The 25,269-nt window shown below is 40.4% G+C and overlaps 1 protein-coding gene across 5 annotated transcripts in view; it reads left to right on the forward strand.

Moving 5' to 3' along the window:
- The window catches only part of CFAP61 (cilia and flagella associated protein 61), a 281,759-nt gene that overhangs the window by 21,430 nt on the left and 235,060 nt on the right, over positions 1–25,269 (forward strand). For all 5 annotated transcript variants that reach the window (XM_040447823.1, XM_040447824.1, XM_040447825.1 and 2 more), the window contains exons 5-7: positions 633–700; positions 934–1,060; positions 15,582–15,714. In XM_040447823.1, the coding sequence (XP_040303757.1) occupies positions 633–700; positions 934–1,060; positions 15,582–15,714 (328 nt within the window). The remainder of the gene's footprint in view (positions 1–632; positions 701–933; positions 1,061–15,581; positions 15,715–25,269) is intronic.

Here is a 25,269-nt window from a genome sequence, read left to right on the forward strand (position 1 = left end):
TTATTTCTTTGAATCGACACTCCCTCTGACACACATCTTTACTATCATTTGAGGCAAACAGTGCAGTCATTTAAAAAAATGGATTGGGGGGGAAATAAGGGAAGAATAAAGCATCACAGGTTTGGATTTTTCTAAAAATAGTTTTCTTCAGTCTTCTCTTTAGAGATGTTTATTAACCTGACAGAATGCAGAAGCATCCTGAATAATATGGTGCATCGAAATATGATCAGTTGGGCTACTGGGTGATGGCGATGTGTCTCTGACAGCCTGCACAGACATTTGGGGGTGGTGGCCTCAGCTTTCAAGGCACTTTGTAATGTCACACCAGACCATCCAGATGCCAGGTCAAAGGTTAATGTCAGCAGAAATCTGGTGTGCCACATGAATATGGCACTCTTTATTCTCTCTACCTCTGTGGAACAGACAGAAAAGAGGCCATTTGGATTATAAGGAAAAGTAGAGAAGGAAAGGACATTGCCCTGAAGATGTTCTTGCCATTACAGGCAAGGAGCAAAGAAGCCCATGTGGATTTATGAACATCGGATGTGTTTAGTGAAGGCATTTGCTTCAAACAGGTGCCAGCTAATGGGATTACTTTTAACACCTGTCCCACCCTCTCTTCCCCTTGCCAGGGCTGTGTTTAAGGCCGTGCCGGAACTACACTTCATATTTCTCATAGTGCCATCCTACATGAGCCTAGGTAAGGTCTGCTCAATTACCTCCTGTCCCCAGTCTCCAGAATGGGAAATTCATGCTGAAAATGGTGCTTTTGGGAATGGGAATAAGAATGGTCTCTAGGTCCTGAATGTATAATGTGCCTATTTGATTATAATAATTAAAATACAATTTCAAATGGAAGTCACACTTTGTTCTGAAGCCCTAAAGTTATTCCTTGGTAAAGTGAGGCCACATTTCTTTGTCTCTGTGGTTTAGGCTCGACTCTCATAACGGTGTTTGAACAAGTGGGGAACATTCCGAGTCTGATGTATGATGAGGACTTTGCCGTGCACATATGTTGCAGAGAAAATCATTACCCTCAGCTGCACATTCGCAATGCCAGGTAAGGCTGAAGCAGTGCCTTTTCCTACCTGAGTTTTACATGGACACTTACCTTATGCAGAGTTGCTAAAATGCCATTTCTTACTGTAAGTGATTAGAGCTTGGATTAAATTGTTTTATAATACCCATAAGTATTACTTCATTTGGAGATGTTTACAGTTCCCCTTGATGACATAATTTACAGGCATGAATATCTGATGAGACTCATTTGGTGCTATGTGGCCAGCAAAGTTGTGCATTTACTACTTATGGGTTTCTGAAAACACACGATCCTTGGCCCCACACTGAGTCAAATAATTTTCAAATAAACATAAAAATGAATCTGCCTATTTAGTTTTCCCAATAGACCCCACCTATTTTCCAACAGTCAGTGAAAGAGGATTCTTTAACATTCAGTGGGCTCCATGACATGCCCCAAAGTTTAGCAGTCTTAAGGAGATGGCAGTGGCAGAGAGTATTTTCCGAAGATGGCTACAACACCATCTTCTATCCTTCAAGCTCTCCTCCAATGTGGTCTTGGAGACTGGTGTGCCAGAGAGGCTATATGTTGGTGCTGGGGTCGACAGCCCCAGCTAGGCTCCCACTGACAGTCAGCATTGCCTGCTGGCCTTGTGAATGAGCCATTGTGGACACCCAGCCAGGAAGACCCCCCTTCCCCAGTAACTGACATGTGACTGCAGCCACAGGAGAGACCCTAAGCAAGGACTGACCAACTGAGTCCTCCTAGATTTCTGACTCACAAAATTGTGGGCAAAATAAAAGGGTCTTTTTGAAATAAAAATGCATATGAAATCATTTCACAAAGGTGGTTGCTTGGTTTTATCAGTGGAGAATAAATTGCATCTTCTTGGGTCAATTGTTGCCATAAATTGTGGACTTCTTTAGAAAGTATTACATTTAAATTTTTAAAAGGTGAGAGCTTACTATTTACCAGGCATATACTATTATGGCATATTAAGAATTTATGGCATATTAAGAATGGCATGAGATCTCTATCTTTTAAAAAAAATTTTTTTAATGTTTATTTATTTTTGAGAGAGTGAGAGAGACAGAGCATGAACAGGGGAGGGGCAGAGAGAGAGGGAGACACAGAATCCAAAGCAGACTCCAGGCTCCAAGCTGTCAGCACAGAGCCCAACATGGGGCTTGAACTCACGAACTGTGAGATCATGACCTGACCTGAAGTCGGACGCTCAGCTGACTGAGCCACCCATGTGCCCTGATAGATCTCTATTCTGATCTTGATTAGACTACTCACCAGATGGGTTAACTGAAAAGGAGAACTTGGCCTCTTCAGGCCTCAGTTTCCTGCCTTTCAGTGGGTGTGAGGGTATTGTCTACTGCCTGGGATTGTTGCAATGAACAGATGACCTGAGGAAAATCAAGTGCTTAGCACTTCCAGTCACATATAAGTGCCCAATGAAATGAAATATTATTCTTATTGATATTATTAAGTGGCTTAGAAGAGGAAAAGACAGAGAAGGATGAAGACAGCTTCATATAAAACTTCTCTGCCCCTGCCCCCAATCTAAATATCCATCAAGGAGTAAATGTTTACATTATAAATTGTGGTGCAGTATCAGCAGTGAAATGCAGTGAACTACTTATAGATGCAATAAGGTGGGTCAATCTCAGTTCATGCTGAGTAAAAGAAGGCAGACATAGACACAAAGACCATATACTGTTGACTCCACTTATGTGATGTGCAAATGGCTCATCTGTAGAGACAGAGCAGATCAGTGGTTGCCTTTAGTGGAGGAAAGAGTGAGCCTGGAATTCTGGGGCAATGGTAGTACTCTGTGTATTGATTGGTGGCTTTGCAGTTGCCAAAACTCACCCAACTTAATACTTGGGCATTTTACTATATGTTATTATACCTCAATTACAAAAATAATTTAAAATAAAAAAGTCTTCACAGAGAAGGTAGCCTCTGAATCTGGTCAGAAGGGACGAGCCGGAGCTCGGTCACAGGGACAGATTGGGCAAAGGTGTAGAGGCAGGAAGGCACCTGGAGTGTCTATTACCAGGCAGTAGGCAGTTGTGGCTGCTGTTCAAGGTGTGCAGAGCAAGAGTAGGCCACTGGATGGCCAAGGAAGAATCACAACGAGAAGCCTTTACCCTGAAGCCAGCATGGAGCACTATATGGGCTGTGTGTGAAGGATAACTGACTTTCATGTGGTCAGTGGCTTATAAGGGAGGAACAGAACAGTATGGCCAAGAAATGATTCTAGCTGGAATTCAGGCAGTGACAAGTCAAAGAGATCTGGTTGGGGCAGGTGCACGGATGCAAAGAAATGTTTGAGGGGGAAAGTTGAAAGATGAGAATGAGTTCACGGTCACTCAGGTTTTCAAGTATGGGGGGATTCACTAGCTAAAAGTAGAAATAATAGCATTAGATGGACAGTTGGGAGGTAGAAATATAGGTCCTTTCATGAGTGAGGAGGTCAAGAAAATAAAGGAGATTGTTTAGTTGTGGAGATTTTATTTTATTTTATTTTTAAATGTTTATTTTGAGACAGAGAGAGAGCAGACGAGGGGCAAAGAGAGAGGGAGAGAGAAAATCCCAAGCAGGCTCTGCCCTGTCAGCCTGATGTGGGGCTCAGACTCATGAACCATGAGATCATGACCTGAGCCCAAACCAAGAGTCTGCCACTCAACCAAGTGATCCACCCAGGCACCCCAGGAAGAGATTTTAAAGTGAAAAAGCAGAGGCCTATGGCAGAATTTTGAATGGTGAAAATGAGCGTGAATAAGGAAGAGAACTAGAAGAGAGGGAGAGGAGTCTTGTAGAAGTCAGACTCTTACGGTGGCAAAAGATTGTAGGGAAATCAAATAATTTGAGTCCAAAAAGAGGCCATTGCATTTGGAAATGTAAAAAGATACAGATGAGTTGAATAAAATTGATAAACTTCTAGCCAAACTGACCAAGAAAAAAGAGAAAATTACCAGTATCAGAAATGAAAGAGGTGATAGCACTACAGATCTTACAGACATAAAAGGATAAGGGAATACAGCTCTATAAATTCATCAACTTAGATAAAATGGGCCAATTCCTTCAAAAACACAACCTACCAAAACTTATTTAAGGAAAAAAATTGTAAAAACTTGGAGAATTCTTCATCTATTAAAGACAAGTTGAATGAACTTTGGGCAAGAGGGAGGTGGCTGCCTGCCTTGACACTGCCCTCACCCAAGCCTCCAGCCTTAATCCTCCCCCATCCTCATTTGCTTCTCTTCTTCTCTTGTCCTTATGGCTCTGAACTCTGTCTTCCCAGGACCTGGGCCATTTCTCTCAAGCTCATCTCTTTGGTTCCTCTGTGCCGACAGTGGCCACTTAGTCACCAGTGCCTACCTCCATCCCCTTGCTTTGGGATCTGGTCTTGTCTGTCCTTGAAGGGCAGAGTTGAGTTTTGGAAATCACAATGCAGTGAACCAAATAAATGAGAGGTAAGGAAGTGAAGGCAAGGGGATATCCACTGCTCTCTAGAGAAGTTTGGTGATGAAGGAAAGCAAAGAGAAGGAGGCAGAACGTTATGCAAACAATGGAAAGTGATTCCATTTTTACTTTCCACATAGAGCATTTACTTTGCATTCTGAGATCCAGACAGCACTTGTCTAAAAAAAATATTACCAAGGAGCAAAATAAATTCAGATACACATTATCCCCTAATTTAGGACAAGAGAAAGAAAATTCCTCGTAGAAAACCATTTTTATTTACTTTTTGTATTCATAGCTAAATCATCAACATTATAATTCTCTTTATAAAAAACCCCTTTGGTCATGAAACGAATGCTAATACAAGCCAAACACATTCTAAAGAGAAGGAATTCTGTGAGTGAAATCTTTTTTTTTTTTTTAAATAACATTAAAAAATTTCTTTTTAAATATTTATTTATTTTTGAGAGAGACAGAGACAGAATGTTAGTGGGTTAGGGGCAGACAGAGAGGGAGACACAGAATCCGAAGCAGGCTCCAGGCTCTGAGCTGTCAGCACAGAGCCCGACACAGGGCTCGAACTTGCGAGCTGTGAGATCATGACCTGAGCCGAAGTCAGACGCCTAACCGACTGAGCCACCCAGGTGCCCCTAAAATAACATTTTTAATTGATTCTCTCACACCTCTCCAATCCTCCTTCCTGATTTATGAAGTTTCTCTTATAATCAGCACAGGAAAATAGGTCCTCTTGCCCTTTAGGAAATTAAATTCTTTAAATGTAAAAGTATTCACAGGTAGGCAGTTTTTTAATTATGTCATGAGAAATTTACATAAACTGGTTGCTTAAGTTCTCATAAGTAGTCTAATAATTGCTAAACTTTTGTCTTCATTCCATTTAAAAATCTCTCATTTTATTCTGCCATTTGCTAATTAGTTTGGGGGATGAGTTCACTTAATAAAACGAATTATATTTTCAAATTACAACATCTTTTCAAATGTTTATTTATTTTGAGGGGGAGGATGCGAGGAGGGGGAGGAGCAGACAGAGAGAGAGAATGCCAAGTGAGCTCCACACTGCCAGCGCAGAGCCCAACAGAGAGCTGGAACCCATGAACCATGAGATCATGACCCAAACCAAAATCAAGAGTTGGATGCTTAACTGACTGAGCCACCCAGGTGCCCTTAGAACATTTTTGCCAAATAAAGTTACTGGTCGCAATTTTCTATGTGAGTATGTAACTATACACACATGTGTGTATAAATAGACAGTTTTGTGGGGGAGGGTAGAGGGGAACAGCGGTTGAGAGAGGCATATTTCCAAAAGTATTTTCTTGCCTGCTTGCTTGCTTGCTTGCTTGCTTGCTTCTTTCTTTCCTTCTTTCTTTCCTTCTTTTCTTGCTAGGTCACCAGTCTATTATAAGAGGATGTAAGTCAGGAACAGTCAGAAGAGAAGCACAGGGCAAGGTGTGAGGGAAGGGAGCGGGGCCCCTGTTCCCAAATTTCCATGCGTTTACCAACCCAGAAGCTCCGTATTGTCGTAAAGTGTGTAGGCAGCATACCAAATTTGGATCTTGTCATTTTCTTGAGGAATTTTAAAGCTTAAGTACTCCAGCATAGATATTCAGCAAGATGTTTTTGTATTATTATTTACTATTGTAATAGATAATTCTATAGAATTAATTAGAACATAAAATATCTATAGATAATTCTATATAATCTATTGTAATAATTGTATATGTATCCAATACCACATCTGACATGTACAGAGGCAGCATATCTAAAAATCACCAATTTCTTTCACCTTTTAGTAAGGCAACATCTTTGTTAATCTACTCACTAACGCGCCACTTGTGATTCAGGGTGTAGGCTGCTCGAGAAAAGGTGTGGGCTGTGCCCTGCCCAGTGCTGGCTCCTAGTAAGCATGTGGAACTGGTAGTTTAGAGTTAGTCTCTCTCCTCTTCTTTCCAACCCACGCCTTTATTCCTTTCCTTCTTTTACCCTTGAAAACTTGAGGGTTACGGACTACAACCTTCCAGGGGATGAGGCTGTCCCAGCCTGAACTAAACCTTCCCGATCCCTGACCCTGAGGTCTTGCTCATTCAGCCTCTGATGGTGAAATGTCCTGCTTGCCCAGCCTACAGAAAATCTGCCAGTAGCAGATCAGAGGAGGAATATAGTCCTCATGGCAAAAAGATGACAGTGGATACTTTGTAAGGAGGAAGGGACATTTATAAAAGACAATTTAGCATATAGTGGTGAACTCATGAGGGAATGGTGACATTATGATGGTTGATATTTTTGCTTGTTGGAAGGTAGAGAAATGTGATACATTTTAAGAAGCCCTCTGTCCAAAATGTTCACATTAGAGTTTTGGTTCTAGCAGGTGTAGAATTTTAGGTAGTCAGAAAATGCACTTATGTGGATCATTTCCCTCCTTAAGGATGCAGGAAAAAAGCCTTTTCAGAAGGTCAGATGGGCGTGGCTGTACGTGTCCTCTTAGGCTGCTTCATTTCTCTTATTTCTCCCACATTGATTTTTTGACATCTGTTTTCATCAACAGTTACTTGCACTGATAATTAATGGTGAAGAACAGCTCTTAAGACAGTAGACCAGGGAAGGGTTTGGGATGTAATTATCCTTCTGCCATTTACCTAGCAACATGTTCAGAACCAGGGAATTAACACTGTAATCCCCAGTCCTGGTTCTTTGATTTACCCATGTGGAAAATTGTGCTATAATCGTCCCCTCTACTTAGACACTAATTATTGAAGTTACTGTTCTGTGATTTGCACAATGTTTGAAATAAAGCATGACTGCTTCTGGACATACCTTTATAATCTATAGTGGGCTTGATTAATACTCAGTGGTGGATTCGAGATGTTCTCAGACTGAGAAACTATTGGAATAGTACTTTTGGGGGAAAACCTACCTTTTTCAAGTCTTTTGGGGAGGGGGTAGGGAAGGACTTGCCAGGGAATGATTATGTGCTGCCAGTCCGTGTTGTAGAATAACTAAAATGGAGTACTGCTTTTTTTTGCTGATAATAAAGGCTAACCAAATTGTGTGAGCATTATTGCTATGTAAAATAGATAAAGAAAATTTAGGACTTTAAAACATAAGATTGGTGGTTTTTTAAATACTAACTTTTCACCTCTTAAAGCAATTATTTTTATTAAGCATTTGACAGCCTTATGCTTTTTTTTGGAATTCACTTAAGTTGAACTTCTGAGTACTTTCATACAAATGAATTTTCTGATGCTTAGGTCATGAGAATCAAAGCACTCCAAAAGAAGGGACAGTGAAATTAGGAATTTCACCATTGGTCTTCTTGAGTCTTGGTAAGTGACCCAGCAAATAAGATCTGGTTAACAATTCAACTGGAGTGACGGCGTGCCAAGATAGACTTTTGGATCAGATCCTGGTGGTATAAACGGCAAGGGCCTCTTATTGGCCTTGAATATGATTTGAAGTCATTTAGGGTTTAAAAATCCTCCATAATTTAAAAAATCATGACATTTTCCAAGGAGTAGAAACTAAATGGTTCTAAAGTCCATCCTAAAATTCTAAAATGAAATAGGTGATTGAGAAATGATGGACTTGATTTTCTTAAAGAGACCACTAGAGGTCGCAAGAGATCTTGGAAAGAAAAGGGTGCTTTGTTTCTATATATGGGAAGAAAAAGACTGACTTTGGGTTCTCCTGCCCCAAATTGACACAATGTTCATGGTAAAAGGTTGGTTTAACCAAAATACACTGCTTTCTTTAGGATTACCACTGAATTAGATTCTCTGTGAGAATCTTCATTCACTGATTTCTTAAAACATAGGCACAGATACTCTCAGGTTTGAAGAAATACAATATTTATGGCATTTAATGTAACATCAGGATCACTTTTTCAATGGTACATTTTTAAGTCTAGCTAATGAAATGCAACTCCTCTCTGGATATGGAAAATACCATCAGACAGGAGAGAAGAAGCCATGCCAATATCCTGAATAGAAAGGTGGCTCAGCCCTGCTGCCGCTGCCGTTCCAGACCTTAAGTGTGAACTTTCCATCTGTGAATTTGCAATACTTTCTTTGTGGGCAAAGAAACAATCTCCCACACTCAAAGGAAGCTAGCCTGTAGATTTTCCTCTAGGATCATAATTTTGCAGAAGAATGGTCTGGATGCTAAAGCTTTGAAACAATCTGAGGGTCTAGCCATCACCAAGAGACCATGCCAATCAGCTGGGAAAGTTCTGTGGGTTCTAGGCATCATGATGTTCATCGAAAGCCCAGCTAACTGACATAGCGGAAATGATTAGAGTTTGTCCTCCCAGGGAGCCAGAGAGAGCCACCAGGTTCCTGTCATCCCCCACCTTGCCTTCTCTTGGGTTTAGAGGACATCCATACCCCAAGTGATGTGTCCTGAGAGGCTGTTGATTTTCTTGCATTTTGGATGCTACTCCATTTTCATATGGCACATTTTTCAGAGTCTGGTGGACATTTAGGTACCTGAGCAATCAATCAGTCTCTATGGGATGGACCTTTTGTTTCCTCCAAACTAGTTAAAATAAAATATTCTAGGGGCGCCTGAGTGGCTCAGTCAGTTGAGTGTCTGACTTCGGCTCAGGTCATGATCTCATGGTTCGTGAGTTCAGGCCCCGTGTCGGGCTCTGTGCTGACAGCTCAGGGCCTGGAGCCTGCTTCAGATTCTGTGTCTCCCTCTCTCTCTGTTCCTCCCCTGCTCACACTCTGTCTCTCTCAAAAATAAATAAAGATTAAAAAAAAAAGAATAAAATATTCTACACTAATTACATTAACAAGTACATTGTTGCCTCCTCCAAGCCACTTCCTGAATGGAAGATATAAAAGAATGTTGGTTTTCACCCAGAAAATGGTGTCATTCCCATTGCATTTTATGTTGATAAATTATAACCTTACATAATCATAACTCCTGACATGCTCTGGGTCACAGAGGTGCTGGACATGTGGCTGTACCGTGCTAAATGAATTCATGTGAAGTCGTGGCTCTCCTATTTTCCCAGAGGCAGACAGTGCTCATTGCCTCAGAGTGCTCGAATTTAAGCATTTTACTGGATGGATTGTTTTTGGTAGCTGGGGTGTTTTGTTTCTGTAGGGCTAGACTTTGTCATATGCCATTTGAGACTCTGCAAGGCTGATGTCATACTTTATCATTAGCACTGGGGCTGATGCAAGATCATAAATTATCGATTACCCCAAGGAATGCGTTTAGCAGAACAAGTTCCTCTTTATCCATTTTGGGGAGGAGCTGAAGCGAGAGACTCTTTAGAACTGCACAATTTGGTTATTTTCTTCCTGTTTTCCCCAGAAGAATTAGTATTGCGGTATGATCAGGGATAACTTTGTTCATAGGCTGCAGAGGGCTCATGCATAGGTGTACAGCCCTGGGGCTCTCTGAGCCTTTATTTCTGATTTTTGTATCCATGGACTATTATTTTTGTGTCCATCCTATGTAGATAAAAGCCCATCGTACACAGTTGATCTTAGAGTTTTCTATATGACAGGTGCCTCGATTCTCTCTTTTTTTTTTTTAATTTTTTTTTTAACGTTTATTTATTTTTGAGACAGAGAGAGACAGAGCATGAACAGGGGAGGGGCAGAGAGAGAGGGAGACATAGAATCTGAAACAGGCTTCAGGCTCCGAGCTGTCAGCACAGAGCCCGATGCGGGGCTCGAACTCACGGACCGTGAGATCATGACCTGAGCCGAAGTCGGACGCTTAACCGACCAAGCCACCCAGGTGCCCCAGCCTCGATTCTCTTTAAGTGACTAGGATATTGAATTATTTTTGTATTATTTACAAGTTACCTCTTTTAATATCAATGTGGAGTTTTATTTTTGGCAAAGCATTTGAAAATGGATTTCTTGGCTATTCTCTCCTATAATCTTTTTTATTTTTTTCAAACAAGTATCACTCAGGACTCTCTTTACAGAGAAAAGCTCCCCTCTGTTAGCAGCACTCCTTTGGCAGGTTAAGTAGGGAGATGGGTTCTGGAATGCAGTGAGGTGTGCTAGTAGGCTCTTTCAGCAGAGGTCCTGAGTGCGTGGAGGCAGGGAGCCAGCCAGTGGGGGTTTCCAGGTGGTGTGGGACATGGGGGCCGCATGTGAAGTCTCTCCAGAGTAGATTGTGCTGAGGGCTTACTGTCTACCAGAGTGTACCTTGTATCATTACATTGTACCCTCCCTGCTGTCCTTGTCCCTGCCTGCTTAGTAGATGAGAAACCAAGGCTTAGTATTGAAGTGACTGGGCAGGTGTCTCAGTCAGTTAGGGCTGTGGTCTCACTCTCCACATGAGTCCCCTCAGGCCACACATTGCTCACCTGGAAAACGGGCTTAGCAGTGGCACCACTCGGTGCTGTATGTTACATGTGTCATACTGGATGAGGTCCCAGAATACGGTACGGAACCTATTCTGTGTCGCCTATCACTGTTGCACCTGTGCTGCAGTCTACAGGGTATGCAAATGTCCAAAAGTTCAACAAAGCCAGTCTCTGGTTAAAGTGCTAAAGACAGATTTTAATCAATAGTAACTATTATATAGGGAAAAGCATGCGGTGTGAACTGAAACTCAACTTTGGTTTGTGCAGAGGTGACTGGACCTATTAAAGAGAAAATTAGAGAATTGAGGGGGCGAGGGGAGTCTCAGTAGAGTCAAGGAAGTGAAAAATGACAAGAAGTAGGAAGTGGGTTTGTTCCTTGTGAAACCCATCTGAGTTTGCTAGCTGGAAGTTATTGAAGTTAGGCTCCTACCCTTCCACAGAGACTGAGGGACAGGGGCTCTACCTTTAGGTGTTGGCTAGAACAAACAGGAAATTCTTTTGGCAGCCTTCCTTTCTCAGAAAGGCACTTCAAGGGGGGCTGGGGTCATCCTAGGGATGTGGCCTTGGGCTATGAGAAACTATGTCGGTGTTTGTTCAAGTCTTTGCAAGCCAAGGTTGAAGTCTAGTTGAAAAGAAGGTTCAGAGTATCTTGGCTAACCTTTGTCATGGAGAAGCACAGAACTCCCTCTCTGTCCCCAAAGAGCATAATCCTTGGTTGGAAACATGCACTGCTTCGACATTAACATCAAAAGTGGACAATAGATACCAGTTTTGATCCTGTCATTAGTTCCTGGGAAAGGAGGCTGGGATGATGAGCCACTGGAGGGTATGGGGTGGAAGGATGCTGGAATTTGGAATAAGTGAGTGGGTCACAGTGCTGGATAGGGACAGAGGCAGAAGGAGGGAAGATGGTGAGGTCCCCTTCTAGGGAGAATGAGTAGATCACCTTGTGTGTCATTGTTGGTGATGATTATGAAAAGAGGCCTTAAAGATGAGGCTAAAGGGCTCTGACCTCATCCCAGAAACAGCGGGGGCTAGCAAAAGTTTTTGAGTAAGGGAGTGAGGTGAAGAAAGCAGGGTTTTAAACAGATTAGTGATAGTGGATGGAATGGGACAATAGGCAACTAGCACAGCTATTCAGGCTTCTATAGTGATAACCTCTTCCATTCCATGCATTGATTATAAATATTCTTCGCTTGTCCTTATGGACCCTTCCTACCTAAGTTGTAGTAATGTTAATAATAGCACATCACACGCTATTATCTCAACATTAAATTTACTGTCTTTATGACAGATGAGAAAACTATGGGATGAGGGTTTGAGTGATATGCCCGAGGTCACAGTTATTAAATCCAGATTTAGGCATTCTGGCTTCCAGCCCAGACTTTGACCACTACACTGTATCATTTATCCTCCAATCTTTTCAGAAGAGCACCATGAGCCTTCAATGCATTTATTATGGAGCTTTGGTACACCCAATCACACCCAGCCACTGGTAGCTCTCAAAGTGATTGTGGACACACAAAAATAGATGGGCAAGTAGTCAAAGACTACTTAAAAAATTTAGTGCAGAGCTGAAACATCTTGTGAAGTGGCTATGGTGTGAGAGTACAGTCAAGTCCATCCTAAAAACACAGTTGGTGTTTGTTTCTGGATCCATGTCATGAATATATTTTAAGTGTATTTGTTTATTTAGTTAGTCATTATTTTAATAATTCCAACATAATGAACACACAGTGTTATATTAGTTTCAGGTGTGTAATGTAGTGACTCAACAGTTCTATACATTTCTCAGTTCTGGCTCCATGTTTTAGACTCCCTACTAGAGAGTCTCTCTGATGTGCTGGCATGTGGAATGAGACGGTTGGTGATGACATCATACCCAGGTTGACAGTATAATAAGCAAATATCCTGGTTGTCTGGATAAGGACCCTCTGCTGTCTCTCCTTCCAGAGAGTGCTGACAGGTTAAGAATAAGAGTCAACCTGGGGAGTTATGTTTAATCCCTGATGGTTGTCATCTTCTCTTTGTTTTTGCCTTCCTGTATCGTGGTCTGTTAGCTAGCTTTCCCCTTGCTTCTGAGTTTTATATAGCAGAGATGAAGTTTTTCAAGTGTGTATTTCTCCCATCAAGATGTTTATTACTGATGAAAAAACAACATTCCAACAGATGAGGCTCACCAGAGGTAAAGCTTTCATCATTGGAACAAAGTGGGGATTTTCATCCAGAGTGCATGGAGCTGTCCAGTTTAAAGCGTTTAGACGTGGGGAGTGGAGCTGTTGCAGGATTGGAGGAATCTAATCCGGGAGTTGGGGCAGGGCTGGGTGGATGAGCCATGGTGTCGACCCCTGTCCCTTGAGCCAAAGTCTCCTCTCAACTGTTTAGCTCGTGCTCATGCTTCTTGCTGCCCACTTTCAAAAGGAATGTCGAAGTAAAGGGAAATTTTTGAAGTGCATTGGTGACTTAGTGTAGTATATGATGGCAGAGTCTAAGCTGACCTGAGTTTATAACATGGCTCTGTTGCCAACTATTGCTGTCATTTCAGGCAAAACATTTCATCCTCCCTTTGAGCCTTGCTCTCCACCATCTATAGAGTGAAGATGGCAATCCCTACCTTCTGGGGTAGCTATGAGAAGTATACCAACGGAGATAATCTGGATAAAGCCCTGAGCTTTATATACATACAGATCGCTCATATGAACCTACTGTTAATGTCAAAGAGAACACATTAAAAGATCAAATAGGATGATGAAGATGGCACAGTAATGAAGTAAAGGGGAGAAGAGATAAAATTTAGTAGCCAAATCAGATATAGCACAGAAAAACAACAACAACAAAAAAAACCCAAATGTGGAACATTTTAATAAGAAAAGTACCAGGAAAAAAAAAGTATAAGAACATCCTAGGCAGGTAAAATAGAGTACTAAATATAACCAATAATGTACTAAAAAGAATAAAAGAATGTTAGATAATGTCAGAAAAATGGAGTCTAAGAGCCAGCATCACTGTGCAACCATAAACCTGGTTCTTGGTTCTCCCTCTCCTCCCATGCTGGTTGTCAAGATCACTGTGTAGGGTCCTGACAAGGGAAGTCTGAGGTGAATGTTTCCAAGGTGGTGAGCAGAGCTTCATTATTTTTAAAAATATTTTTTAACGTTTATTTATTTTTAAGAGAGAGACAGAGAGACAGAGTGTGAGCTGGGGAGGGGCAGAGAGAGGGAGAGACCGAATCCAAAGCAGGCTCCAGGCTCTGAGCTGTCAGCACAGAGCCCGATGCGGGGCTCGAACTCATGAGCTGTGAGATTGTGACCTACGCCGAAGTCAGACGCTTAACCCACTGAGCCACCCAGGTGCCCCAGAGCTTCATTATTTTTAAATGCATTAAAAATAAAAATGCATTAAAAATAGCATTTCCTTCTTTATGGGAAATGTAGTGATGTGTCAGGAGTAAAGGGTAGACTTCTGGTCCAAGATGGCAACGTAGGAAGAACCTGAACTCACCTCCTCCATGGACACACCAAGTCAATTGCTGTTCTGGAGCAATTCCTCTTGAAGAACTGAGGACTGACTGAACAGCTTCTGAACAGCATAACAGAGGACAGAGTGACCACATAAAGAATGGCAAGAGAGGCAGAGACCCAGGAATGAAGGGAACCCCCACCCTGGATGCTGTGTACTGCAGTGGTCAGGGATATTACCTAGGGACCATGTGCAGACTCATTTGCTGTGGGGCACTGAAAAAAAGCCTCGATTTAAAAGGGCAACTAGAGGGGGGTGCCTGCGTGGCTCAGTTGGTTGAGCATCCGACTTCAGCTCAGGTCATAATCTCGTGGTCCATGGGTTCAAGCCCCATGTCAGGCTCTGTGCTGACAGCTCAGAGCCTGGAACCTGCTTCGGATTCTGTGTCTCCCTCTTTCTGCCCCTCCCCCACTTGAGTCTCTCTCTCTCTCTCTCTCTCTCTCAAAAATAAACATTAAAAAAAATTTTTTTAAGGGCAACTAGAATATAAAGGAACCAGCCCCAGAACCCTGCCAAATGGCGGGGGAGCTGCTGGAACTTCCTCTGTGTCAGAAGGGCTGGTGAGTACCATGGTTTCTGTTCCCCATTGATAAGCGTAAAGGGTACCATGGGTCCATGTTGGGTAAATGCATAAACAAGGTTAAATATTCATATTTATTCTAGTATTTCTCAGTCTCTAATATATAACTGTGACACTCCAGAGGGCACCTATACTAGGAAATTGTCTTTAGACAGTTGAATTCTTTTGGGAGGAAGAAGGGGATGCTAGGGACAATGTCATAGAAGTAGTGTCCTTTGGAACACATTTAGGAAATGCTGTTCCTAGCTTTTTGTCCTTTGTCTCAGAACAAATGATGCCCCACATTCCATACCCAAATATGCTGAGTGTGTTCCCTCTGACTGGAATTTTCTACCCTCAGGTCTCTTGACATAGCCCTCTTCCCTTTTCTTTATCCAGGTCTCAGCTCAGATGTCCCTCCTTGGAGAGGTCTTCCCTGACCACTTGACCTTGTCACTCTCCCTCCCAGAGCACTTACCACTGTTTGAAATCTTTGAAGTGTTGTATTTGCCATAGTTTCATTCTGTTTCTCCTGTAAGAATGCAAGTTTATGTCATGAGCATGTTGCTGTGTCCCTGGCATTTAGAACACGGTCTGGCACATAGTAGGTGCTCCGCTGAAGGAAGGAACGCTGAAATTAATTAAGCCTTTGCATTAAACAGGGTAGAAGATCATGATGATCTCATGCCGATATTTTTGCGCCATGACACCATTCTGAAGGAAACTTACGGCGAGTACTTCCTGGCTGAACTAATCGAGGCCCAAGATGAAGAGAATCATGCTGTTGTGTGTGAGGTTGGTGATTTATCTGCCTGGGTTATGCTTAGTAAGAGAAATGAGATAAATAAGCACATTGCTTCTGGTTTTGCCCCACACCCCTACAGCTGCCATCCCCTCCCTGCTTCCAAGGCCAGGCTCGCTTCTGAGCTGTGACATCACCCTCCTTCCCAGTGTGACCTAGCTTTAGTTTTAGGTTTTTGTGAGATGCTTCCAGATGTCAGGCTGCTGTGGGTTCTTTGCCCTGCTCCTGAAGGTAGAGATGGGAGTTAGGGTGAAAGGGAGAGATTCTTGAGAGTGTCTGAGGGGGATTTCTGAGACCCCAAGATCCCAGAGGCCAGAGATCACAGACCAGCATCCTGCTGACACATGGATTTTGTTTGACTTGGAAAGTAATATTTTTTTTAACTTTTTGTTTTAGCAAAATTTCACACTTACAGAAAACTTGTAAGCACCCAAGTTCCCTAAATGGTAACATTTTACCACATTTGCTTTATCATTCTCTTTGCTTGCTTTTTCTATGTATTTCTGTCTTTTAATATATAAACATATATTTATATTACTTATGTTATAAATATAATTATATAAAAATATAAATATTATACATATATATTATTTAAGAACTCTTTACATTTATGTTTTTCTGAAACTTTTAAAAATAAGTTGTGGATGTAATGCCCCTTTACCACTAAATACTTTCGTGGTTATTTCCTAAAAACAAGAATGTTCTCTTATGTAACTGTAGTACAGAGGTCAGGATTGAACATGATTCCTGCACTCCTATTATCTAATGTACAGACCTTATTCAGATTTTACGGACAGTCCTTTAGAGCAGAAGTAAATCCACATCATTTTTTGCATTCAGGTGTCCCGTGTCTTCGGTCTCTTGTAATCTGGAACTCTCTAGTTTGCCTTTGTTTTTCATGACAGTGACAGTTTTGAAGAGCACACATCAGTTATTTTGTGCAACATCTCTCAATTTGGATTTGTCCAGTGTTTTCTCATGATTTGATTTAGGTTGTAGATGAGTAAGTTTTGTTTTATTAGTGGCTAGCATTTACACATTAAGAAAGTGTACATAACAGTTGGAATTTCTAGCTTCTCTAGAAAAATCAGAAGGCCTGCTCTTGGGCCTGCTCTTCTGCAGGTCCCCAGTGAGATGGAGCTTTGGAGCAGCTTTGGAGCAGCTGCTGTAGACAACACAGGTGTCCTCGAGCCCACCATTGTACCAGCCTGGCCCTGTGAGCACGTCAGTGGTGACCACTGATTCAGAACATGCTCCACAAATTCCGTAGCATCCATCCTGGAAGGCTTTACTGAGACGGGAGGTAGGAATGGGAGTAAAGGAAGATGGAACCCACCCCCTGTGGTTTGCCAGCTGTAGACCCTGAAGTCTACACCCAACAGAAGTGAGGAGAAGAGACACAGAAGAGAGCTGGCAAGCTAGCTAGCTTTAGCACATCTCAGCTCAAAGCGGAGAGCAGGCTGACCTGGTGCCCGGGGCAGCTGCCATGAGCAACCCTGCACCTTGTGAGATTGTCCCTCATCCTTGCCCTACCGCTGGAGGCATTCGTGGAGGGACACTCTGCCCTTACAGAAATTTAGCTAGTTGTGGCTTCCTTCTCTGAATCTGCCCCCACAAGATTTGATAATTAGGATTCAAATCCTAGTTCTGATAGCGAAACATTAAGTGTATTGAGGTATCTTTAGGCCTTCATGTTGGTGCGAGCTGTTGAAAATAGGCCTTCCTGAAAAATATTGAAACATTTAGGCCTTCCTAAAGCCAAAAATATTGTGATAGCTTTCTACCTCATGCCACTCCATCTGAAGCTTTGGACATTCTTAGGAGTTGAAAGTGCTGAAATTGGGATATTCATGGGGTCTGCTCTGTGCTATGGAGAAATTGACACAACAAAATTGGGACTCTTAGTGCCTCAGGGTAATTAGGGAGTGTGTGGTGGCTGTTCAGCTTTAGGAAGGATAGGGTCGTAACCAATGGTAGCCGCTATATGTGTGTATAAGAAATGTGAGGAAAGTATTCTAAAGAAGTAAGTACTCAAGCTTGAGCATGCATTGAAATAACTCTTGGGGTGATTAGAACACAGATTACTGGGACCCACACTCAGCATGATCTAGTTGGTTCGGGATGGGCCTGGGAATGTGTACATCTCACTAGTTCATGGGTGATATTGATGCTGCCGGTTTAGGGACCATGTTTGGGAAGTCTGTTTTAAAGGAATGGAGCTCCCCTGCAAATGTCTTATTATTGACTTGTGTACAGGGATCTCACAAGGTCAGGCTTCTGTTGCTAGTTTTAGGAATCAAGAAAAGAAAGCAATTCAAATGTGAGCTAAAATGTTCCCTTTGTATCGCATGAGAAATCTAGAGGACAATTTTTGTAAAGGCCTGTAAATGTGGTTTATGTAAGCTTGGACTGAAGATTGCTTTTGACAACGAGATAATCTTAGTTTGAATGAATTTTTGTGTTCTCTTTTGCATATCATAATTAGCATACATGAATAAAATCCTTTCATGTCCAGCTCTATAACTGAATATTTCATTCATAGAATCCCAACGTTCAGGCAAAGATGACAACAAATTAGCTTTTTTTTTCAAGTGGCCAGTTTATGGAAAAGCATTTGAAGGTGAGAATTTAGCAGTTTTACTTCTAGGATGATCGTTCAGGGATTCTTCATACATTAATTTCTCTATTTGACAAAACTTAAGAGCTATTTAAAGAATATTACTTTTCTTGGAAAACTTGGAATCAAAAATTCTTTTATTCTGATAACATGATCTGTTGGAGCTTGTTTCTACATCAGTAGTTCTCAAGCTCAGTTTGTATGAACATCACCTGATCAGAATCAGGTGATCCTGATGGGGATGCTTTTAGACTGTCCACATGGCAATAAACTTATATCCAGAATATATAAAGAACTCACATGGCAATAAAGAGACAAATAATCCAAATAAAATGTGGGCAAAGGATTTGAATAGCCATTTCTCCAACAAAGATATACAAATGGCCAATAAGCTCATGAAATGACACTCAGTCATTAGGAAACTACAAATCAAAACCACAATGAGATACCGTTTCACACTTGCTGGGATGGTTATAATAAAAGAGAAGGACAATAACAAGTGTTGGTGAGGATGTGGAGAAGGTGCCATCTCATACATTGCTGGTGGCATTATAAAATAGTGTGGCCACTTTGGAAAATAATCGGAATTTCTCAAAAAGTTAAACATAGAATTACCATTTGACCCAGCAGTTCCACTCCTAGAACTGAAAATACATGTCCACACAAAAACATGTACATGAACATTCATAGCAGCATTATGCGTAATAACCAAAAAAGTGGAAACAACCCAAATGTCCATTTCCTTGTTGATGAATGAATAAACAGACAAAAGGTGGTACAGCCATGCAATGGAATATTATTAGGAAATCAAAGGGAATGAAGTACTGATGCATGCTATAACATGTTTGAACCTTGAAAACATTACACTAGGTGAAAGCAGCCAGACATCAAAGAGCACTATTATATGATTCCATTTATATGAAAGCCTAGAATAAGCAAGTCCCTAGAGACAGAAACTAGATTAGTGGCTGGATAAAGAGGTAGATGGGGAATAACTAATAAAGGGTATGGGTTTTTTTTGCAGGGGTACAGGAGATGAAAATGTTTTGGAATTAGTGGGTGAAGGTGTGCACATTTGTGAATATACTAAAAGCTACCAAATATATATACTCATTTAAGGTTTATTTTTAGGTAGGTGAATTATATCTCGATTAAAAATCCTGATGCTACCATGTACTTAGATAAAGTAGACCAATCTTTTGGGGTCTTTCTAACAAGCTCCCCATGTGGTTCCAGTGCGCAGTCAAGGTGGTGAAACATTTATCTACATGATGGAAAACAGGATGACCTTTGAGAGATAAAGGCATTAGTTTTTTAAGGTGAGAACTGGCCCTAAAGTTAGATTCTGAGGTAGTAGTCCCTAATATTTATTTCTTCCCCATTGAAAAGGTTTTTTTTTCCATTTTTAGTTTTTTGCATTTTCCTTTAAGAACTTGCTTTTGTATATTTTCATTCAACCTATAGCTTCAGGCTAATGGAAAAAGGAAGAGTCAGGGAATATTTGGGCACAGCAGCACCATTTTGAAAACTACCTCTTTACATGATGAGAACAAACTGCTGAGAAATAATGATTCACGCAGACCCCAGTCAGGTCTTTGAATGACCAAAATGGACAAACCCAGTTTAGTCAGGGCTTTGTTTTTTGGAGGTTTTTATTTATTTGTTCCAGCTTTATTGAGATATAATTGACATATACCACTGTGTAAGTTTAAGATGTATACCATTTTGGGGCACCTGGGTGGCTTAGTCAGTTAAGCATCCGACTTCAGCTCAGGTCATGATCTCACAGTTCATGAATTAGAACCTCATATCAGGCTCTCTGCTGTCAGCACAGAGCCCGCTTTGGATCTTCCTTTCCCCCTCCCTCCCGCCCCACTCTCTCTGCCCCTCTGTGGCATGCGTGTGTGACCTCTCTCTCTCAAAAATAAATAAACATTAAAAAAAAAAGATGTACACCATGTCGAGTTGATACACTTATATACTGCAAAACAGTTGCCACCATAGCATTAGCTAACACCTCCTTGTTGTCACATACTTACCAGTACTTTCTTGTGGTGAAAATGTTTAAGATCCACTCTTTTAGCAACTTTCAAATATATAATACAATATTGTTAATTATAATCACCATGCTGTCCATTAGATCCCTAGAACTTATTTATCTTATAACTGGAAATTTTGTGCCCTTTGACCGACTTCTTTCCATTTCACTTACCACCTAACCCCTGGTAACCACAGTTCTACCGTTTTTATGTGTTCTCCTTTTTTAGATTCCATATTTTTTTTATGTTTATTTATTTTTGAGACAGAGAGAGACAGAGCATGAACAGGGGAGGGGCAGAGAGAGAGGGAGACACAGAATCGGAAACAGGCTCCAAGCTCTGAGCCATCAGCCCAGAGCCTGACGCGGGGCTCAAACTCACGGACCGCGAGATCATGACCTGAGCTGAAGTCGGACACTTAACCGACCAAGCCACCCAGGTGCCCCTAGATTCCATATTAAGTGATATCGTGTAATATTTGCCTTTCTCTGACTTGGCTTAGCATAATACCTTCACGGTCCACCCATGTTGTTGCAAATGGCAGGGTTTCCTACTTTCTTGTGGCCAAATAATATTCCATTGTATGCATATATACCACATTTTAAAATTCATTAATCTGTTGAAGGAAACTTAAGTTGTTTCCATATTTTGGCTATTGTGAATAATGCTACAATGAACATGGGAGTGCAGATATCTGTTCAAGATCCTGTTTTTGTTTCCTTTGGATATACCCCCAAAAGTGGGATTGCTAGGTCATATGGCAATTCTATTTTTACTTTTTTGAGAAACCTGCATACTGTTTTCCATACTGGCTGTAGCAATTTACATTACCACCAATAATGCATGGGGATTACATTTTTTTTTAAAAATATTTTGTTTTTAAGTGACCTCTGCACCCAACATAGGGCTTGAGCTCACAACCCTTGAGATCAAGTCACATACTCTACCTACTGAGCCAGCCAGGTGGTCCAGGAGAGTTACTTTTTCTCCACATTCTTGCCAATGCCTGCTATCTCTTGTCTTTTTGATGATAGCCTTCCTAATAGGTGTAAGGGGTATCTCATTGTGGTTTTGACTTTCATCTCCTGATGATTAGTGAGGTTGAGCCTCTTTTCATGTACCTGTTGGCCATTTGTATGTATTCTTTGGAATAAATGTCTATTTAGGTTCTCTGTCCATTTTTAAATTGGGTCATTTTTCCCCTGTTGAGTTGTATGAGTTCTTTATGTATTTTGGATATTAACCCCTTATCTGATATTCCAGTATATGATTTAAAATACTTTCTCCCAGGGGTGCCTGGGTGGCTCAGTCGGTGAAGCCTCCGACTTCGGCTCAGGTCATGATCTCACGGTACGTGAGTTCGAGCCCCGCGTCAGGCTCTGTGCTGACAACTCAGAGCCTGGAGCCTGCTTCGGATTCTGTGTCTCCCTCTCTCTCTGACCCTCCCCCGTTCATGTTCTGTCTCTGTCTCAAAAATAAATAAACATTAAAAAAAATTAAAAAAAAAAATACTTTCTCCCATTGTGTTGATCACCTTTTTATTGTGTTGATTGTTCCTTTTGCTGTGCATAAGCTTTTTAGTTTGGTATAGTCTTTCTTATTAATTTTTGTTTTTATTGCTTATTAATATTTGTTTTTATTAGTGATTTTGATGTCATATCCAAAAAATTGTTGCCAAGAACAGTGTCAAGGAGCTTCTTCCCTATGTTTTCTTCTAGGAGTTATACAGTTTCAGGTGTTATGTTTAAGTATTTGATACATTGGGAGTGGTCTGAGATAGGGGTCCAATTTCACTCTTCTGCATGTAGATACCAGTTTTCCCAACAGTGTTTGTTGAAGAGACAATCATTTCTGCATTGAGTACTCTTGGCTCCCTTATTAAATATTAGTTGCCTGTATATGCAGGTGTTTATTTCTGGGCTCTTGATTCTGTTCCACTTGCTTTTGTGTCTGTTTTTATCCTGGTATCATACTGTTTTGATTATTACAGCTTTGTAATATGATTTGAAATCAGAAAGTGTGATGCCTCCAGCTTTGTTCTTCTTTCTCAGGATTGCTCTGGCTATTTGGTGTCTTTTGTGGTTCAATATACATTTTAGGACTGTTTGTTTTATTTCTGTGAAAAGTGCCATTGGAATTTTGGTAGGGATTGCACTGAATCTAGAGATGGCTTTGTGTAGTATGGACATTTTAACAACATTAATTCTAATACTATTGCAAATGGGTTTATTTTCTTTCTTTTTCAGGTATATTATTGTTAGTGTATAGAAATGCAACTGATTTCTGTACATTGGTTTTGTATCCTGCAACTTTCCTGCATTTGTTTATCAGTTCTAATGGTTTTTTTGGTGGAGTCTTTAGGATTTTCTCTATATAAGATCATATCATTTTCAAACAGATGGTTTTACTACTTCCTTTCTAATTTACATGCCTTTTATTTCTTTTTCTTGCTTGATTTCTCTGGCAAGGACTTCCAGTTTTATGTTGAATAGGAGTGGCACCCTTGTCCTGTGCCTGATCTTCAAGGAAAAGCTTTTAACCATTCACTGTTGAGTATGATATTAGTTATGGGCTTGTCATAATGGTCTTTATTTAATTGAAACATTTTTCTACTGTATTCTATTTATTGAGCATTCTTATCATGAAGGGGTGTGATATTTTGTCAGATGCTTTCTCTGCATCTATTGAGATGATCATATGATTTTTATTTTTCTATTAGTGTGGTGTATCACAATTACTGATTTGTGTATGTTGAACCATCCTTGCCTCACAGGAATAAGTCCTGCTTGATCATGGTGTATGTTCCTTTTAATGTGCTGTTGAATCCAGTTTCCTAATATTTTGTTGAGAATTTCCTATGTGTATTCATCAGGGATATTGGTCTATAGTTTTCTTTTCTTGTAATGTCCTTACCTGGCTATGGTATAAGGGTAATGTTTGGTTCATAAAATGAGTTTGGGAGTATTCCCTCATCTTAATTTTTTTGGAAAAGCTTGAGAAGGATCAGTGCCAATTCTTCTTTAAATATTTGGTAGAATTTACCTGTGAAACCATTTGGTCTGGGGCTTTTCTTTGTCAGGAGGTTTTTGATTGCTGATTCAATCTCTTGTTATTGGTCTGTTCATATTTTCTATTTCTTCATGATTCAGTCTAGGTAAGTTGTATGTTTCTAAGAATTTATCCATTTATTCTAGGTTGTCCAATTTGTTGCCACACAATTGTTCACAGTAATCCTTATGATCCTTTGTATTTCTTTGTTACCAGTTGTAATGTCTCCTGTTTCATTTCTGTTTTCCTTAATGTTTGTTTGTTTGTTTATTTATTTATTTATATAGAGAGAGTGCACATGTGCACACAGGTGGGAAGGGGGCAGGAAGAGAGGGAGAGAAAGAGAGAATCCCAAGCAGGATCCACACTGTCAGTGCAGAGTCTGATGTGGGGCTCAAACCCATGAACTGTGAGATCATGAGCTGAGCTGAAGTCAAGAGTAGGACACTTAACAAACTGAGCCACCTACGTGCCCCTCGTTTCTGACTTTGAGTCCTCTTTTTTTTTCTTAGTCTAGTTAAAGGTTTGTCAATTTTGTTTAACTTTTCAAAAATCAACTCTTAGTTTCATTGAAATTTTCTGTTTTCTAGCCTATTTCATTTATTTCTGCTCTGATCTTTGTATTTCCTACCTTCTACTAACTTTGGACTTAATTTGATCTCCTTTTCCAAGTTCCTTGAGGTGTAAATTTAATTGTTTATTTGCAATCTTTTTTTCTTGATATAGCTATTTATTGCTATAAATCTACCTCCTAGAATGGCTTTTTCAACATCCGATAGGTTTTGGTATATTGTCTTTCCATTTTTGTTTTTTTGAAGATATTTTTTATTTCCTTTTTAACTTGTTCTTTGGAACAACTACATGGTTGTTCAGGAATGTTTCATTTTGTTTTTTTATTTCTACTCATTTGTGAATTGTCCAAAATGCTACGGACTTTTAGTTTTATAACATGTGGTCAGAAAAGATACTTGGTATGATTTCAGTCTTCTTAAATGTGCTAAGACTTGTTTTGTGAACTAACTTATGATCATCAATCCTGAAGCATGTTCTGTGTGTGCTGGAGAAGAATGTATATTCTGCTGCTGTTGGATGGCATGTTCTGTGCATGTCTGTTAGGTCCATTGGGCTAAAGTATTGTTTAAGTCCAACATTTCCTTGTAGATTTTCTGTCTGGATGTTCCATCCATTTTTGAAAGTGGGGGTGTTGAAGTCCCCTACTGTTATTATTGTCACCTATTTTCCCCTTCTTATCTTTTAGTATTCGCATAATATGTTTAGGTGGTTTGATGTTGAATTTTTATATATGTATGATTGTTATATCTTCTTGATAAATTGACCCCTTTATCATTTATATAATGACCTTCTTGGTCTCTCGTTACTCTTTTTTGGCATAAAGTCTTTTTGTCTGGTGTAAGTATAGCTACCCCTGGTCTCTCTTGGTTTCCACTTGCATGGAATATCTTTTTCCTTCTTTTCACTTTGAACCTGAATGTTTTCTTAAAGCTGAAGTGAGTCTCTTTTAGGCAGCATGTAGTTGAGTCTTTCTTATTCATTCAACCACTTTATGTCTTTTGATTGGAGACTACAATTCATTTATATTTCGAGTAATTATTGATAGCTTAAGGACTTACTGATGCATCTTCTTGACTATTTTCTGCCTTTTTTTTTTTTGTAGTATCCTTGTTCCTTTCTTTCTCTCTTGCTGTCTTCCTTTATAAGTTGATGAATTTTTGTAGTGATACACTTAGATTCCCTTTTGTTTGTCTTTTGTGAATCTACCATAGGTTTTTGCTTTGTGGTTACCATGAGACTTACCTAAAATGCCTCCTGGCTCTAGCAGTATA

This window comes from Herpailurus yagouaroundi, unplaced genomic scaffold (genome assembly GCF_014898765.1).
Source record: "Herpailurus yagouaroundi ecotype Mexico unplaced genomic scaffold, PumYag 196, whole genome shotgun sequence".
Lineage (NCBI taxonomy): Eukaryota > Metazoa > Chordata > Mammalia > Carnivora > Felidae > Herpailurus > Herpailurus yagouaroundi.